Source organism: Ahaetulla prasina, chromosome 5, assembly GCF_028640845.1.
Source record: "Ahaetulla prasina isolate Xishuangbanna chromosome 5, ASM2864084v1, whole genome shotgun sequence".
NCBI lineage: Eukaryota > Metazoa > Chordata > Lepidosauria > Squamata > Colubridae > Ahaetulla > Ahaetulla prasina.
The window spans coordinates 76,969,694-76,989,619 of record NC_080543.1 but is presented as its reverse complement, the minus strand read 5'-3'; the positions used below and the strand labels follow the sequence as shown (position 1 = coordinate 76,989,619).

The window sequence follows — 19,926 nt, the reverse complement described above, 5'->3', positions numbered from 1 at the left end:
TCACCTTAGCAATGGAAATTTTGCTTCCAATTGTAGTTGTATGTACCCTTTTTTTGTTATTAGAACTTCACTTTGTTTAGTTTATACACCCCAATAAAATATGTCAGTTTTTTAGTCTATTTTCAGAATTGCAATTCTCTATGCACTTATTTTAATTTAATCTATAGTTTCTGAATATTTCCCTACCAGTTGCTTTTAGGATGACTTTGTAAATGGTAAACTTTCAGTCTGTTGGGAGAAATATCCATCTGGTTCAGTTCCAAGAAGGGAGAAAGACTGGAAACGCAGAGCCTGATTGGAAACATGGTTTAATGATGAAGCAGAACCACCAAGCACATGTGATTCTGGGTAGCTGACCACATGGAGTTGAGAATTAGGGTTATTTATACCTTCTCTTGGGCCTTGCCCTTGAGTTTCCTGTTCCTGTGCAAGGACATGTATTCTATTGGCTGTTGTGGGGGGTCATAGCTAACCTTGTAGGTTGTCTGAGAAGTTTGGCTGAAGCCTGGAGTGTGATGCAATGTCCCCAGGTGATTGTGCCCTGTGGTGAGCTCTGATGATAGATAATCTTATTATATCCTGGAGGGTCATGTCTTAATCCCATCACCTTGGAGCTGAAGGTCTTTTGTCTTGTAGATAGGCTGGCCCTATCCTTCTTAATGGGCACCAAATATCTGCTGGGGGCAGGGAGCTGGGGCTGAATTTCTGACTCCGTTAAGACTTCCATTTCTTTTTTAGGGGAAATACAATATTCTGCCTTTTTAAATATTTCTCAAAATAATTCATTCTTCTAGGAGGGGTGACCTCCATCAAGTATATAGTCAAATTCATTTTAAGATCTATTGTTTCCACTTCTAGATAATGAGGCTCTTAACTTTTTGAGTTTAATGTATTTTCAAATCTTATTCTTTGTACGAAAGTACAGAAATTCAGGAACCCAAATAATAGAAAAGCTTGACTCTTTTAAAACTAGACCTGAATATTATTATAAATTGTCAGCTCTTTCCTTTCCCTTCCTTTCCTTTCCTTTCCTTTCCTTTCCTTTCCTTTCCTTTCCTTTCCTTTCCTTTCCTTATTTCATTTCATTTCATTTCATTTCATTTTCTTTCCTTAGTGTGATAGAATTTCAGATATTTCCCTATTGCTATTGGTGGCAGATATTAGTTACAAGTGGAATAATGCATAATATAATTACAGCACAGTCTGCTTGCTTTGATGCTGGGAGAAGGGGACAAAATGATAGAGTATACTGACTTTATTTCTTGTAACATCTAGCCATGCCTTAACCTGATATTTTCAATTAATCCATACAAGAATCTATTCAATTTAGCTCTGATATCAGTTATTGGTGCTTCCTAGACCATTATTTCTTTCTAACAATATTTTTAAAAAAAGATTAAGTGGCTTCTTTTTGTTTGCATTGTAGTCTCAACAGTTCTCTAAATTGTGAGAACTGATGATGATGATGATGAGAACTGATGATGAGAACTGAGTGATGATGCTTCATACTTTTTTAAAGAGAATAAAATGTTTTTTCCCCCCAAAAAAATGTTTCATTGGATCAGTGGTGAAATCCAAATTTTTTACTACCGGTTCTGTGGGCATGGCTTAATGGGCGTGGTATGGCTTGGTGGGCACGGCTAGGTGGGCGTGGCAGGGGAAAGATACTGCAAAACCCCCATCCCTCCCCACTCCTGGGGGAAGGATATTGCAAAATCTCCATTCCCACCCCACTCTGGGGCTACCCAGAGGTGGTATTTGACGGTTCTCCAAACTATTCAAAATTTCTACCGGTTCTACGAATTGCTTAAAATTTCCGCTACTGGTTCTCCAGAACCTGTGAGAACCTGCTGGCTTTCACCCCTGCATTGGATCCAAAATTGAGCCCAAGACAACAAACCAAATTAAAGTATAAAATTTAGAAATCTTTAGTATAGGTTGTTCTCAACAATATTAATTATATATTAATTGTTAATCTTGACAGTTAACAGAGTTAAATAACAACTTTCCCCCTGAATTTCATAGAGATGCCATTTCAGATTGTTCAGCCATCCTTTGCCTAATTTTACAGTTGGAAAGTAGAGATAATCAGAATATAATCTGTCTGTCTGGATTCTTCTTATATTTTAAGGATTTTTTTCCTGAAAGATTCATGTGCTCCCCATTATTGTTTTCTTCCAAAGAATAGTCTATTTCTAGAGAAATTCTTCTTGGTTACTTTACCAGTTATGGGGACAACTAAATGATAAATGTTTGCAATGTTGCACATATTGAGTCTTTTGATGGATTATTGCAAACCTGCCGAATATTTGCACATATATTATGAAAAAGAAGTTGAATATTTCTATTAGGCTGTATAAAATAAAAGATTATAATGACAGTCTTCCAAGTATGCTTCTAGGGGATGATGCAGGCTTATGTTAACATAATTGAAATGTTGTGCTGCAGAATGATTTAAGTTACCTGTAGTAATTAATGTGTTGGGTGTAAATTATATTTATGGCTATACAAATTTACTAAATAAAATAAAAATTAACTTGCAAATGATATTCAATGGTTTGATTAAATTATTAGTTTAACAGTTACAATACATATTTAAAAGAACGTTTGAAGTATACCAAGGGTCCCCAACCTTTTGGACCTCAGGAACCACTAAATTCATAATTTTAAATCCCACAGACCACTAATATGAATCCAGCACGCTGCTTGCTGAAGTGCCTGAACTCCCAGTGGGATGGGGTCCTTCAGGCACTCTCTCTCTCTCTCTCTCTCTTTCTTTCACACACACACACACACACACACACACTCTTTCTGTCTCATTCTCTCTTTCTCTCTCCCCCTCTCTCTTTCTCTCCCCCCCACTCATTCTCTCTCTGATTCCCTCTTTGTCTCTTTATTTCTTTCATTCTGTCTTTCTCTCTCTTTCATTATCTGTCTTTCTCTTTCTCTTTCATTCTTTGTCTCTTTCTCATTCTCTCTCTCTCTCATTCTCTTTAATTGTCTCTTTCTCTCTCTCTCTCTTATTCTGATTCTCTTTCATTCTCTCTCTCTCTCTCTGATTCTCTCTGATTCTCTGTCTCTTTCTCTTTCATTGTCTCTCTCATTCTCTCTCTTTCTCTCCCCTCTCTCTTCTCTCTCTCTCATTCTCTCTCCCCCCTTTCTCTCTCTCTGTCTCCCTCTCTCTTTCTGTCTCATCTTTCTCTTCCCCCTTTCTCTCTGTCATCTCTCACCCATTTCTTTCTCTCTGTCTCCCCCACTCTTTCTCATTCTCTCTCTCATTCTCTTTCTCTCTGTCATCTCATGGGCCAGCCAGTGTCTTGGGACTGAGAGGAAGTCAAGCATCTCCCTGAGAGACCGAGGTGCAAGCGCTCCAACAAGGGCCAAAAGAAATGGCCACAAGATCCAGCAAGAGATGAAGCTTCACTCCCGCTCTGCAATATGGAGTGAATCTCCATCCCCCCCTCCCCCCCTTGCCAGGCAAGGAATGACTGGAAAGGGAGGGCAAGGGGCAGGGACAGCCACTGGTGGGTTCAGCTGACATGAAGCTACAGCAGAGGGAAGAAACAGCTTCGGGTTCCTGCCACCCTTTGCTTCGGCCCACCTGCACCACCACCCCACCTTGCACCATTACCTCATTCCGGCTGGCAAGGGCTGTGCTGCAAAGTTGTAAATTGCACAAACCTCCCTCAATGGTGGAGATTTACAGCCCCATCATGAGCTGACTGACCAATCCAATATTCCAGAGCTCTAGTCACAGGACTGGCCATTGCTTATCCCGGAGCAGCTCTTCTACCCGGGTGGGCCGTGGACCACCAACATTTTCTCCCGGACCACCAGTAGTAGACCACCAGTTGGTGACCACTGGTATATACCATCAACCTTACTTTGATTTTAATTTTTTTAATGCTCAGAATCTTCAAATCATTTCAAAGTCAAGAGCATCTTTCCATCTTTTTAGTAAAGTGCATGTCAGGCGTGCCTCCTTCAAAACCCAAGAAAGGAAGCCCCCAACTCCATATTTGTAGAGAAGAGATACTTTTACTGAGTTTGAAATGATAGCAATGAAAGAAAAGCAAAATCTGAAGCAAAAGGCCCAAAAGTTACATATTGAAAGTATCCCCAAATCCCTCCCCCCAAGGACCCAGGGTAAATGTCCAATCCCCAACCCAAGTGGTGTGATGTGGGCCGCATCTTCAGGTGTTTTCGCCCATCTAGTATTCTAAGATGGTTGACCTTGACTGGGTATAAACAAGTCCATACAGATGCGCAGTAGCTCACGGGATCAATCCTCCCTTTTCATTCACACAGGGCATCTCTCTCCAGCTCACATTCCCCCACCCAAATACTAGTCTCCCACCCACCCCCCATTACTATGGCAGCCGATAGCAAGCAAGCAACATAGAGGCCCACAGTACAATTTTATCTACATTTATGATGGTAAGAAATATATATAACGTATCATTTATGTAATCAAGTAACAGACATATTCTATATCAAATTTTGTAAAGAATTATGTAAGATCAATCTCATATGACCAGTATATGAGAGCTTGTCATAGTTAAAGTATCAGGCTAGAAACCGGGAGACCATGAACTGTAGTCCTACCTTTGGCACAAAGCCTGCTTATTGATTGTGAGCCACTCTCTCTCTTTCTCAGCCCTAGGAAATAGGCAATGGCAAACCATTTAAAAAACCTTGTCAAGAAAATTGCAGGGTCTTGTCCAGGCATTATTCAAGAATCAGATAAATGTCAAGGTTCCAGAAAAACCTCTTCTGCATAAAAAAAACTCAGAAGCCATTGTCTTTCAGAGTTCTTTACTAGCATAAGGAAACTGGCACACGATGAGTGAAATTCCAAAACTGAACTTCCGGATTCTTTTCCCAGTTATACAAACCCCAAGAGTCCCATCCCCCTAACCCCTTTGCTGGTCACATGGTCCCACGTTCTCCCAGTTCATTTGAATATCTTCTCGCCACTCCTCCTGCAGATGTGAACACCATCCGACCCTTGACCGCTTGAAGAATGTTACCATACCCCTCAACCCCCCTTCTTCCCCTCAGGGGAAAAATGTGGCAGCGTCTGGAACCCTAAAGCCTAGTATGGTTTCCAGGCCTGACAGGCATCCCCCCTTGGAAAAGAAGCTATATCCTAGGAAAGAAAACAAAGAATTAATAAAGAAGAGTGTCGGTGGTCCACACTTCCCTTCTACCCCCCTCTACCCCCTCCAAGAGATTTTTTAGGTTTGTCAGGGAAAATGTCGTGAAATTGTTTAATCAAATTGTCCGCATTTACTTTCCAACTTTTGACCCAAGTAGATTCAGATAATGGATATCCCTTCCAGTGGACTAAATATTGTAATTGACCTCTGTATAGTCTAGAGTCAAGGATTTTCTTGATCTCATAGTGGGTCTCATAGTTCACCTTGGATTATCAAGGGTGGTGGGTTATACAAGGATTGTATTCCTGACAATAAAATTGAATGAAAGGGAAAGAAATAGTAAATAAAAAGTAATTCAGGTGTCATTCTTAGATAACCGATGGGACTTCAGTACTAATTTCCACTTATGGTCTTCTTAGTAGAGTGTTTAGATTATTGTTCTATGTAAAAAAAGTTTTATTTTCATTTTCCAACAACCTATTCAATATACAGTCTCTTATTCAACATTAATCATTAACTTTCATTTGTTACTTATTCGGACCTGCCCAGCTACCACTTCCTTCCTTAACAAACCTTCCTCCTCCCTTCTCTACTTTCTTCTACTTTCTTCATCCTTCCTCTCCTTCGCTTTTCACGTCCTCTCCTCTTCCCTACTCTTCTCTTCCACCCTTTCTAACCTCTCTCTTTCCCTTTCTTCTTCCTCTCCTTCCCTTTTCTACCTCTCTCTTCCTACCTGCTTTCTTCCTTCACTCCTCCTCTCCTCTCCATTCCTTCTGAAATGGCAGCTGAGCAGCCCCGCTTTCATTTCAAATTATTTCTATTTCTTAATTACATATCTTCAATCATTCCTTTACATTGATCCTTCATCTCCCCTCCCCTCCCCTCCCACCCCGAGACTTCCCAGAACAAAGTACAGGGTATAAAATTAACAATCATAAATTAAAATACAACATAAGTCAAGACCTTAACTCCCTTCCAAAACAAAAAACATTCTTCTTCCAGTCCATTATATATCAGTCCATTCCACTCCTAAAATCTTCAGAATCTTCCAATTAAGTTAGTATTTTCAGTTCATCAATAAAATATCTTCATCAATTAAGACCAAATATATATCCAATCTTCATCGATCAAGACCAAAACGATATTCCATCTTCCAGTATTCATCAAAAATTCTTCTATAATATACCTTTCTTCCTTAACAGTGTCCCAAACATAATTCATATTTCCAGCTTAAATTCTTAAATTTTTATCCAATCTCCAAAAGTAAAGAATATTCTATCTTCTCATATCTTTAATATCACTTACCTAAATCAAATAACATTGCTAATATTAATATTTCTTCAATTTACCTTACAATTAAACCCTATATATATATATATATAAAAAGATACCATCAAAATCACATCTTAAACATTCTCCTTCCCCTTGTCTTCTATCTTACACATTTCCTTACACATTTTCAATCTCCAAAAATATCACTTACATAAATCAAATAACATTACAAATATTAATATTTCTTCAATTTACCTTACATCTAACAAATAACATTATTAAAATTATAACTTATATCCAAAATATATCAATTATAACAATTAAATTCTATTTAACCAAATACCAACATTACATCCATAAATTTTTCTATCTGTCCTCCAAAAGTTAAACAATATTCCATCTTCCCATTCCTTTATACCTCACATATATCAAATAGTGATATACCCAAAATAAGTCAGTTATAAAAATTAAACCCTATGTATATATATTAAAAAAAGAAAATACCATCAAAATCACCTTAAGCATTCTCCTTCCCCTTGTCTTCTATCTTACACATTTCCTTACACATTTCCTTACACATTCTCCTCCATCTGCTCACCCAATCAGCTTAACATCTAACAATAAAGACTTTCCAATCCTTAATATATTGGTGTAAAAATCTCTTGTTTAAAAACTTATTAAGAAAAGATAAGCCTCCAAAAGTTCCTATTAAAAAAAAAAAAGAGAATTAAAAAAAAAAGATCCATATTTAAAATAAAGAAGTTTGCAAGATTTTAATAGTTAGTTCTGTTTGCTTAAGAGCCATTCATAAACTGTAAAATCTACCAAAAAAGAAAAAGAAAAATTTCAATAAACTTTTCTTCTTAAACATTGTGATAAAGAAAAAGGAAAAAAGAGAAAAAAATCATTAACAGTTCTTGTTCATTTCATTTTAAAAAGTAGCTTGTTATGCTCTTCTTCTTTATAGCTTCGCTTTCCTTTGTATATTGCAAACGCCATTTTAAATCCACTCAAGTTGAAAGTTAGTTCAAAGGAAAGCTATTTAAGAGCTGAAGTTAAAATTTATTACTTGCAAATTCTCTATTAAAAAAAAAATAAAAAATAAAAAATAAAAGTTTCCGTATTTAAAATGAAAAAGTTTGCAAGATTTTAATAGTTAGTTCTGTTTGCTTAAGAGCCATTCATAAACTGTAAAATCTACCAAAAGAGAGAAGAAAAATTTCAATAAGCTTTTCTTCTTAAACATTGTGATAAAGAAAAGGTAAAAGGAGAAAAAAATTATTAACAGTTCTTGTAAAAGTAGCTTGTTATATTCTTCTTCTTTATAGTTTCGTTTTCCTTTGTTTATTGCAAACGCCATTTTAAATCCACTCAAGTTGAAAGTTAGTTCAAAGGAAAGCTATTTATGAGCTGAAGTTAAGATTTATTACTTGCAAATTCTTGCTAGTCCTCCTGCTCTGTTCTGTCTGTGTTGAATTCTCTTTTAGGAATAAATCTTGACACAGAGATGGTCGCGGCTTCTCGTTCTGTGTAAACAGAAGCACCCTGGGCACGGAGCTTCGTCAGGCTATAGGGGAGCTCTCACCCTTCGATCCCCTGGTTAAATTCCTGGGGATCCCGGGGAGCTCTACCCAAATCCTGACCACTCTTCCCTCCCCCTTCATCCGGGGGAGGGAATCACAAACCGTTTGACAGCCCATGTACGCTGTCAGGGACGGTTTGACGAAACCCAGGGCAGACGATCCCAAGGGAACGTCCGCGAAGCCTGCGTTGCCAGCGGAAGTCTCCGATTATTGTTCAATTTCATCTTTGTGTCAGGTTTCCAATGACTGCCCTAATTAATTCATGAGCCTTGAGTCAAGTTTCAAAAGAAATCCAGTTATTTATTAGGAGTAACATGTCAGCATATAACATGTCAGCATATACTCAAGTGGAGTCAGCCATGTAATTTACGTCCCAACTATGACCCTGTTTCCCCCATCTTCCCAGGGTGTGTCATAAATTACATTTTCCAATGGTGCACTTTCGCAGGCTGTAGAGAACACGCCTCTCCGGCTGGGTCTGGTAACCTAGGCTGTAGCCTTGAGAAAGGTATGCATGGAATGTTCTTCTGGTTGCTGCCATGTTGCTCTGTCAGTTTTCCCCACTCCTGCTTATGGCAACTCAAGAGCAGGCCAGGAATGCTTTACGAGTTGACACTTTGACATTTTATTATTTCCTGAAGCAACATTCCAATCATAAACTTGGCATCAAATATATCTATCAATTCATATTTTTCCTATTTAGAGAAATAATTTAGTCTGACTCAGTTCTGCTATAAAATAATTTAAAGAGATAAAATTCTACTCACAATATCTAGAATATATATGCAACTTTTCTGTCATTTTCTGAGGGTCTGCCTATGCAATAATTAGACACTAAATTATTGGTTTAGTATTACTTTACCGAGCTTCTAGAACGGTTCAGTCAGAATCATTTATGAGCCAGGTACAATTCCCACTTCTATAACTCAGATTAAGAAGGATAAAAAAAATAGATGTAACTCCATAAAATCACAAGTATAGGACATAAATAAATCACAATCAATAATCTAAACCCTTTCCCTTTGAAATGGGATCAATCATATCACTTCAGCCTCAGGCCCTTTCAGTACAGACTTTCTAAATGCCAAAAGTGAAGTTACATTCTCTTCAAGGATAGTCCCATGTAAAGTGTTTTTCACTAACTCAAGTGAGAGGAGACAAAGGCATCAAGCATTTTCAAATAATTAATCATATGAAAGCTGGAGATTTTATCATAGTTCTTTTTCTCCTTTCAAAAGGTATGTTTGTACCAACTCAGAGAACTGAAGGCATCTCAACTTCAGATATTATCACTAGAATTGTACGTGATTATGATGTCTATGCCCGTCGCAACTTACAAAGAGGATATACTGCAAAAGAGCTGAATGTCAGCTTTATAAATGTAAGCGCATTTATCATTCCAGTTACATTGTACTTGAAATAATGAAATTGATTATGCAATGATTGTGGCATGGCTAGGAAGATAGTGAAGTTTGTTTGTTTCTCTAAGCATATTTTAAAACTTAAATTAACATAATCTCTTTACCATAATTAATTAAATTTGAGATTTTAAAATTGTTAAAAATTCTCCATTTTCTGTTCTAAAATTCTTTATTATTTAATGTTTGTTGTTTGAAGGCGCATATACAAATAAGTTATATTATTCTTAAGGTCATGACAAAAAAACTGTAGTTATTTCACATGCAAGATACATATGCAGCCTTTACTGTCAAATATTGTTAGATAATTTGCACATTTTCTTTTTTAATTTACTTTTACTGAAGCTTTATTTAGCTTTCATTTTAGACCCATATCATAGACCTGATGATTTCTTAGTTTTCTTATGTAGGAAGTTAGCACTCACTCCTCTCCTAGAAGAATGAAATATTTTAGAAAATATTAAAAAGGGCAGAAGATTATATTACCCTGGATAAGAAATGGAGAAACCTGTTTTAAAGAAAGCAGCTTCCTGCCTCCCCACCCCCCTTTGTCAATGGGTCAGAGACAGAAACTCACTCCCCCACCACCTTTGTCAATGGGCAATTAAGGCTTCAGCCAAGCTCACTCAATCCCCCCACCTTTGTCAATGGACCGTCATTTGCAACACAATAGGACTCATCTAGCAACAGAAACTCACCACATGGCAAGGCTCAAGCAAGCTTGAGAGACAACCTACAACCTTAGCTAAGACCCCTAGACCACCTGGGAGTTTGACAACAAATCAGGGTACATTTCTTATACAGGAACAGGAAACACCAAGGTGGGGCCCTACAGAGAGTATAAACTCAGGCACTCAGCATCCCTTCTCCCCTTCGACCCTGCTCCCCTCTTCTTCTCTTCTTCTCCTTTCCTCTCTGGTTCTTCACCCAATGCCTTGAACATGTGACCACCATTAAACCATCTTTCCAAGCAGTCTCCATGTTTCCAGTGTCTTTGTCCCCACTTGGAACTGAACCCAGATGGATATTTCTTCCAACACTTAGTATGCAAGTGAATATTATTTTACCACTCCACCCCCTAACCCAAATAACTCATTAGATTTTTTAAAAATAGCCTTATCCAACTTCCAAACTTTATATCAGATGCAAGCAATCAGAGCCTCTAATGAATAGTAAAAGTCAGCAACTTTATTGTCTATCACTTGTTACAAGAATCTCACCAGACCACTTGCTTTCCCCTGAGAATGACCAGATAAAGCTTCATGGCTTTTGGGGGAGATCAAGCTTATGCAGCATGTAGTCGCAAAAGGACTTCAACCTAGGCCTTCACTTGAGCTTCTCAAAATACCTCAGAAACCACTAACAGACTACTATACCATATGGAATCGGCGTAGCACACAAGTCAACCAAAGCCCTTCAAAACATCTTATGCAAACCAAAAGACCCAGCAATCCCAGAAGAAAAAAAAGGGAATCATCTACATTCTACAACGTACAATGTAAGAATTGCAACAACTACTATGTAGGACAAACAGGCAGAAGACTGGCAGAAAGCATCCATGAACACCAACTGGTAGCCAGAAGACATGGCGAAAATTATTTAATTTCACAACATATAGACAGATTTAACTATAATTTCAATTGGTAAAATGTGACAATTCTACACCAAGCCAAATCAAAAAATGCTAGGGAATTTCTAGAAACCTAGCACTCTGACAAATCAGCTATCAACAAACACATAGACATTAACAGCATTTATAGTGATAAAAGAGAACAAAAAGACTCCAGCACCTCTCCACCAGTAATCAGCAACCAGATCACCATAGATTAACTCCGAGATTAACTTCAGACCAATAATTAAGTAAACAACACCCCAATCAAGAAACTGCCAAAGAGCACTTAAACAGCCGAACCAAAGAATCCCTAAGACCGCCCCCAAACACATAGACAGACAAGTCACCAGAAACTGACAGCAAACAGCACCCCTTAACTTGCACTGATGATGTTACCTAGTTAGGGTAATGAAACCTCTGCAAGAAAACAAGCAAGCTCATAGAGCACCAAGGACTCCTCATTTCAACCCTGAGCTACAAATATTCTCCTTTATTGGTACTTGACCCTCTATTCAGCTTGATTGGCACTTTCCCAACACTTTCTGAACTCTAGTCTCCCTTTGTATTTGGCCACAAAACTGGGCTTTCTGACACTTTGTTTCCTCCATGAGGTGTTCCAATGAACTTTGTGTTTTTAAATTTAATTTTCCCAACGTTTAATACATATGGACAAGTCATACTACATTTACTCTAAAAATAATGTATAGTTTTCATACAGGTCAGATATAGTGCTTCCTCTTTATGTTTTTTAATCATGAGCATTGACCACTTATGCATATACTGTATAATCAGATGTGCTTTCTTCTTGATGTGAGTCTACTTATATTAGTTACTCTGAATTTTTGAAACAGTAACATCTAGATTACATTGGTTGGCCCCTTTATCCACATTACCTTATTCATATTTATATAATAGTATCCAGCTCATATGTCCTTAAGGTAAACTAACATCTTCCAAATGGGTGTTGCACAAAAGTTGCAGAGAATAGGATTTGCACCTCACACAGCATCTGCTGATATTCATTGTATAAATGTATTCTCCCCTCAATGTGACTGTGGGGGTCTCACATAAAACTATAGATCACCTCATGACTAGCTGAAAATTGAGGGCATATACTGGTCCAGTTTGATTCCTTTCAGATATCGTAAATGATGCTGTGCTTCAATGGTTTGATGGCCTAGACATTGGTATCTGAATATAGATTTGTTTAACATTCATTTTTTACTGTGTTTTCATGTTAGATGACATGTTAATATATATGAATGTCCATGTATATTATGTCATACACTAAATAAGTAAATAAATGCAGAGAATAAAAACCATATTTTTTTGGTTACCATACCAGGTACCATAAAAACCAGGAGAAGTCTGTTAGCACCTTTTCTGACTAATACAATTTGTTAAATTTGTGCCTTTTAATAAAATTTAGTTGTCAGAAAAGGTGCTGACAGACTCCTCCTGGGTTTTTTTTGCCCACCATAGACTAATACAGTTCTCCTACAATGTGTAGAGCAGCTAACATTTTTTCAAGTGGTCATCTGTATATTCACATGATCTCTAATTCTTCTATGATATACATGCCATATTACCTGTGGCACAGTGATGGTCTGGGAAGTAACGGATTTAGTGAGCGTGACTGGTATTTCCAGAAGGTAGACTTTCTGCCCAAAAGCTCAATTTGAGAAGTTCTAGAACTATGAACACACATATCAATATTCTGCTAAGTATCTTGCTTTTTCTGTTGGGTGTACATTATATATAATGTACATATTAAATACATATTAAATTTGGTATTAAATTTACATTAAATACCAAATTAGCAAATCTATTTTGCAATCTGTTTGATCCACAAGAAAAAAAAGAAAAGAAACATGCACATATATCCATTAGTCTGGAGAAAGCATTGCATTTCCCAGACTCCTGAAAAAAGCAGGTTATGTGACAATTAAAATATTCCTTTCAGGAAATACCTTTGTCAGGTACCATCTTTCTGTATGAGTTAATGAGCTCCCTATCTGTCATCCCAAAAACCACATACTATATTGATTTCATCTATTCAATGCTTTTTTCATAGAAACTACATTTTATTTCTATTTCTTAAGGTGTGATTTTTGCTATCTTTAATACTCAAAGATGTTTATGTAAATATTTAATATGATGTTACTCATATGAACTTCAGTATATAGTGACCAAATTTCTTCATGTCTCATGTTACCTTTATTTTATTTTTTATTAGGAAAAGAAATATCGTTTTCAAAATCAGGTAGACAAGATGAAAGAAAAAGTGAAGAATGTGGAAGAAAGATCTAAAGAATTTGTGAATAGAGTTGAAGAAAAAAGCCATGATCTCATTCAGAAATGGGAAGAAAAGTCTAGGGAGTTTATTGGAAACTTCTTAGAACTATTTGGACCAGATGGAGCTTGGGTATTTATTATTTTTTTCCACACATACATATAATTTATAAATTATTGATGAGTAATCTTGTACCAAATATCTTGAAGAAATAAAGCATGCTTTATCTACTCAAAGTAATATAACAATACAACAACAGTCATGATTCAAAATTAGGTTGAACAAACTCTCTTAAACTCAGGGATTAAATCTGAGGCCATTCTCATGCAAGGTGTATTATTAAGTAGTAATGTATGATTTCTTACCTCAGTTTGTAATGAAAAGCATGATACATGCTAAAAAAAGTACTCTGTTATATACAGTAGTAATCAGTAATATTGATTTTAATGGATATATGCATATAATGGATAATGGATAAGGCATATAATGGATTTGATTTCATAATAACTGTATTGGTAAACCATCTTCAGTGAAAAGATCTTTTGTTTTTTTTCCCCTACAATTCAGCATGGCAGTACCTATTAAAGTTTAATATGTGCATGAAAGCCTTTGTAGTTAGAGGCCACATAAAATAATCAGCTTAAGTGTACAACTTGAGATAGCATTGTTCTAGAAAAATGATATTACTGTGGGGCAAATTAAATCTATCAATATTGTTATTTTTTCTTTTCAAACATTGCTTTCAATGCTGACATTAAATATAGAAAATTAATTCATGTCTCAATTCATACATGTGCATATATTAATATGCTATTATCATAACAAGAAAAAATATATTTAAACTCTTATTCACTTTCAAGCAGATTGAAATAGGAATATATAAGGTATTAAAAATGGATAAATCAATCCATTACAGTTTAATCTTACTTCTTTTCTTAAGGAGTAGGAAGTTCAATTGCTCTGCACAACAATAATTGGTGTTGGCATGAAAAGCTTCATAAAATATATTTCTTGTGAATAAAATAGGCAATGCTCTATATTGCATTATTTTGGTTGGATTTATACTTTTTAATTTTTTTAAAAAAAGTTTGTGGACTTGCATAGGAAGGATGCATGAAACTAATCTTAATTGTGCTTATTCACAATTCTGGTTCATAATGATTAGGTTTTTTATCTTTTTCATTATTTTTTATTTTTTAAAAAACCACTGTTTTCCTACCTAAAAATCCTCGTTTCCCCAAGAATTTAGTAGCATCTAGAAATAATATAAAAACTAACCCTTGTTAAGCCTCATCACATTGTGATAAAGGAAATTTTTTGCTTGATGTTTTATTTTTCCCCTTCTTAGAAACACTGCAAGGCACTCAAATAACGTAGGAACAGTGCTCCAAGCTCACTTGTGACTCTTTCCTTCTCTCTGCCACTTCATTGCCCTTTGAAATCCCTCCTACCCAGTGGTAAAATTCAAATTTTTTACTACCGGTTCTGTGGGTGTGGCTTGGTGGGCGTGGTGTGGCTCAGTGAGTGTGGCTTGGTGGTGTGGCAGGGGAAGGATACTGCAAAATCTCCACACCAAGGCCTCTGGTGGCTCAACTGACTAAGTCTGTTATTAACACAGCTGCTTGCAATTACTGCAAGTTCAAGTCCCACCAGGCCCAAGGTCGACTCAGCCTTCCATCCTTTATAAGGTAGGTAAAATGAGGACCCAGATTGTTGGGGGCAATAAGTTGACTTTGTATATAATATACAAAAAGGATGAAGACTATTGCTTAACACAGTGTAAGCCGCCCTGAGTCTTCGGAGAAGGGCGGGATATAAATTCAAATTAAAAAAAAAATTCCCACCCCACTCCAGGGGAAGGATACTGCAAAATCCCCATTTCCTCCCCACTCCTGCGGGAAGGACATTGCAAAATCTCCATTCTCACCCCACTCTGGGGCCAGGCAGAGGTGGTATTTGCTGGTTCTCCGAACTACTCAAAATTTCCACTACCGGATCTCCAGAACGTGTCAGAACCTGCTGGATTTCACCCCTGTTCCAGTGGTGGGTTGCTACTGGTTCTCACCAGTTCGGGAGGGCCGGTAGCGGTAATTTGGGCTGGTTCGCAAAACCGCTAGTAATTGCTGGCTGGCCGCACCCCCGAACCGGTTCTGCTCACTCGGCCTAACTGCCCGACACTTGCTAGCCCCACCCCCTCCACCCAGTCACTCTTCACTTACACTGTGTGGGTCCTTGCTTGCAGCTTGCCTGCCTGAAGCACTGCGCCCCAACCGAGTAGCCCTGATCTGCCTGCCAGGTAAGCCTGCGAGTCACAGCCTACCTAGCTGGCCCTGCCTTCCCCCACCATCCCAGCCTGCCTCCCTTTCTCCCTTCCCCAAAGCCCGTAGCCATGCTTCTCTGCCTTCCACGTGTCCCCAAGGCCAACCTGCCACCCACCCCACTTCCCTTTTACCTTTAACGTGCCCCACTTCTCTCCCCAAATCTCGGGAGGCGGTGTCCTCCGCGCCGCAAAGCCCTCAAAGCGGCTGCAGGAGGGGGAAAAGAAAAGAAAAGCCTCGGCCTCAGAAGCCTCTCGAAGGAGGCCTCCATGTGTGTGTGTTTGGCGGCGCTGAAGGGAGCCACGCAAAGGGACCCCACTGGTAACAATGCCAGCTGCGATTGGCCCCTTGCCTTCCGCTGCTGCCCCCACCTCTGCCTCTTCCTTCTCTTTGCCAACAGAAGTCGGAGAGGAAAAGGCAGTTGCTTCACCGAGCGTTTCTCCGTGTTTCCAATGTGGTCTGCTGACTTGAGATGGAAACACGGAGAAATGCTCGGCAAAGCAACTGACTTTTCCTCTCCTACTTCTATTGGCAGTGGAAGACAAGGGGCCGATTGCAGCCGGCGTGGTTACCCAGCGGGCTCCCTTTGTGTGGCTCCCTTCAGCGCCGCCAAACACACACACACACGGAGGCCTCCTTCGAGAGGTTTCACAGGCCGAGGCTTTTTTTGTCTTTTCCCCCTCCTGCAGCCGCTTCGAGGGCTTTGCGGCACGGTGGACACCGCCTCCCGAAGTTTGGTGAGGGAAGCGGGGTGCATTAACAGTAAAAGGGAAGCGTGGTGGGGTGGGATTTGGTCCCCCCCTGCGATCCTGTTCCAACTGCAGATGGTTCCTCCTTTAATACCTGGTCCTGCACTTGACCTGGCCGGACAGCGCCCTCCCCCCCAGTGCCCTCCTGCCTGTCCTTCCTTCTCCTGACAGGCTCCAGCGATTTTTTGTGGGAGCCCTTAGTACACCTGCTCCCTTCCTGAGGTTATTTGTCCATGCTTGTGTGCTGCGGGGGTGCTGGACTAAGGTCTGCCTTTCTTTCTTTCTTTCTTTCTTTTCTCTGGTGGGGAATGGGACTGCGTTCCCCGATGCTTGGCTCTCGGGTGAAATTCCAGGGAGTGGGGCACAGCGGCAGTCAGAGGGGCTGTTGGCTGAATCAAATGACCCAGAGGGCTGTGGAAACCAACGGTCGGGGGCGGGGTGTCTGGCTTTGTTGCTCAGACTGAGAAATGACATGGGAGAGAGAGAGCCAGCTTTGCTGGCTGAGGAACTCTGGGAGTTGAAGTCCACAAGACTAAAAGTTGCCAAGATTGGAGACCCCTGCCCTAGACCACTTTAGGAGCAAAGTGGTGGGTTTTGCTGGCCTTTCAGGAGGAAGGGAAGCGAGAGAGAGAGAGAGAGAGAGAGAGAGAAAGAAAGAAAGAAGAAGAAGAAGAAGAAGAAGAAGAAGAAGAAGAAAGAGAGAGAGAGAGAGAGAGACAAAGAAAGAAAGAAGGAAGGAGAGAGAGAGAAAGAAGAAGAAGAAGAAGAAGAAGAAGAAGAAGAAGAAAAAGAGAAAGAAAGAGGAAGGAAGGGGAGAGAGAGAGAGAGAGAGAGAGAAGAGGAAGGAAGGACCACAAACCCTGGCACTAGACGTGGCTTCAGAAGACACTTTGAAACAGGACAGCAATCTAGGGCTGGAAGGGACCTTAGAGGCCATCTAGGAGGCCATCTAGTCCAACCCCCTGCTCCAGCAGGAAACCTTGCATAGTCTGGATTATTTTGGTGCCTCTAACAGAGAGGAAATTTTCCAGAAAGGAGAAGGAGTCTACTAGGACAAGGCTGCCATGCAGAGGAAGGCAGAGATAGTCCTTGACGTATGACCAGAATTGAGTCCAAAATTTTGGTTGCTAAGCAAGAGCATTATTAAGTGAGTTTCACCACATTTTACTCAATCCATGGTCTCTTCTGGCTCTAACAGTCATGTGTAAATTAGGGAAGAACATCTGAAGGTGTGTGTAATGTTCTAAATGTACAGAAGTTATTGTTAAATGTGTGGCAGAAAGTGGACTCTGGGTGTTTTTTTCCAAATGTAAGTGAGGTTGAATGTGTATAGTTTTAGAAGAGGTGTGTGTGTGTACATACACATACAGTATATATATATATAGTAGATAGTATATCTTTTTGTGTGCCTATACACACTCTATACTATGTAATATGTATGTACATATATGGCATATATAAATAGACAGGGAAATTGTATCTCGTTGAGACCTTTGAGGCGAGGAGAGGCCAAGCACCCTAACCTTTGACGTGAGTGACATCAAGTTGGCCACACCCACCCAGTCACATGACCACCAAGCCACACCCACCAAACAAGCCACGCCCACAGAACCAGTAGTAAAATAATTTAGAACCCATCCCTGCCCTGCTCCTACCTTGCATGTACTTTGGCTACATCAATTTTTTGGGGAAAGACATCTCACTCATCCATAAAAACATCCAGACATAAAATTAAAAAGATTATTGGGCAAAAACAGAATTAAGAGAGTGAGCTGATGTATCTATTACCGTATACATACATGTCCACATTTCTTTGTTTCCAGAAGCAGATGTTTCAAGAGAGGAGTGGGCGCATGCTTCAAGCCTTATCTCCAAGGCAAAGTCCCACAAGCAGTCCAACACGGGGACGTTCCCCATCTCCTCCTTCCCCTTGGCTCTTCAGAAAGGCTTCACCGCCTTCCTCCCCACAGGTTGCCTCAGCATCTATTAGCAGCATGAGTGAAGGTGATGAGGATGAGAAGTAAAAAAGGGAAAATTTGTAATACAAGAAAGAAGAAATATACCAACGGCTTACCATACAGCTCAAACTAGAAGAAAGAAAATGATGCATGAGATGTTTCTGAAAAAGAAAGTTATTCAGATTATTGGAAGATCTCAACTGTAAAGTAGTACTTGCCAAAGGACAGTCTGTCAAAAAAGTCACATATAATGACAGAATATGTAAAAACTTGCCATTATTTCCCAACAGTTATGAATACTTTTTATGCTATTGCAGCTTTTGCTGCTTAAAGCTATTGCTCTGTTGTGAAGATTGTTTGTTGAAAGGTTAATTTGGCAAATAATGTTAAGAAGGATTCTTTTTGGTTAGAGAAGGCACATTTAAATTTGAATAATACTGCACTCTACTAAAATGTTGGATCTCACAAGAATAAAATGAAGTACTGTCTAGAAACAGCAGAAGCTCCTACAGTGCCAGAAAACACTCAAATAAAATCATGCCATTAGAATTAAGCTGTCTTTCACAGTGGACACAATATAGTTCTACTGAATTTAATTAATATTGCTTATTGAGCAGGCTTTTGTACACACCAGAGAAAGTTATTTAATGTGAAAAATTGGTGGGTTCAGTTTTATTACTATCTGTCCTCCAAAGCTATTTTTTTTCTTTTACAATTATTATTCAATATGATTTTATATCTGGTGAATTTGGTAAATTAACTCACAGAGCATGGTTCAATTCATTCATTAATGTTTATATCACACACTATATCATTTAAAACAATTTTTCCATATAACATATTATTACAGGGAGAAGAACCCAAGTGGATAATGCTTACCATTTATTATTTCAGATAATAAACCTGGAAGAAATCAAGGGTGGCATGAGTGCTGTCCCATTTTGGTAAAATGTTTGGTAATATGTATGTAATTCCATTGAGAATCCATGTGTAATTTTTCTATAGAAGCAAAGCATTAGATAACTGATTTTTTATTGTCAAAATATCGTATTAGATTTTAGTAGTCAACTTTTTAGCAATTACAAGCGCAGCTTTGTTTTCTGCATATGGACCTAATAAAACATTTTTTTGTTGTTATATGCTGTTATATATTCTAGAACAGAGTTCCCCAACATTTCCAACTTTGCAAACTGGCGTGAGGGGGAAGGGATTGCACCGTGCAAATCGCCGGCAAGCTTGCACAGCTCCATTTGCACAAGCAAGGTGCCTATGCATCTGCTGCTCACTTAAACAGAGTGTGCACGCTGACCCGCTGCTCGTGCAAGTGAGGATGCATGTGTGCATGTATGTGCTTGCCAGTCCACAGGTTGGGGACCCTGCTCTAGAACAGCCTTTCCCAACTTAGTGTCTTTTAGATATGTTGGACAATTTCCCATAACCTTTAACATATCTGAGGGTGCATTGGGGAAAACTTGTTTAGAAACACACATATGCAGCATATAACTAAACATTGAAAGTAATCAGATCCTTTTTAGTAGCCTATGTCACTGGCATCACATCTACT

General features: G+C 38.9%; 1 protein-coding gene across 1 annotated transcript in view; it reads left to right on the top strand.

The window, feature by feature from the left end:
- The window catches only part of PCYT1B (phosphate cytidylyltransferase 1B, choline), a 160,968-nt gene extending 141,469 nt beyond the window's left edge, over nucleotides 1–19,499 (top strand). The window contains exons 8-10 of the mRNA XM_058185947.1: nucleotides 9,253–9,395; nucleotides 13,281–13,469; nucleotides 18,228–19,499. Coding sequence (XP_058041930.1) covers nucleotides 9,253–9,395; nucleotides 13,281–13,469; nucleotides 18,228–18,428 — 533 coding nt within the window. The 3' untranslated portion in view covers nucleotides 18,429–19,499. The remainder of the gene's footprint in view (nucleotides 1–9,252; nucleotides 9,396–13,280; nucleotides 13,470–18,227) is intronic.
- Nucleotides 19,500–19,926: the final 427 nt, after the last annotated feature.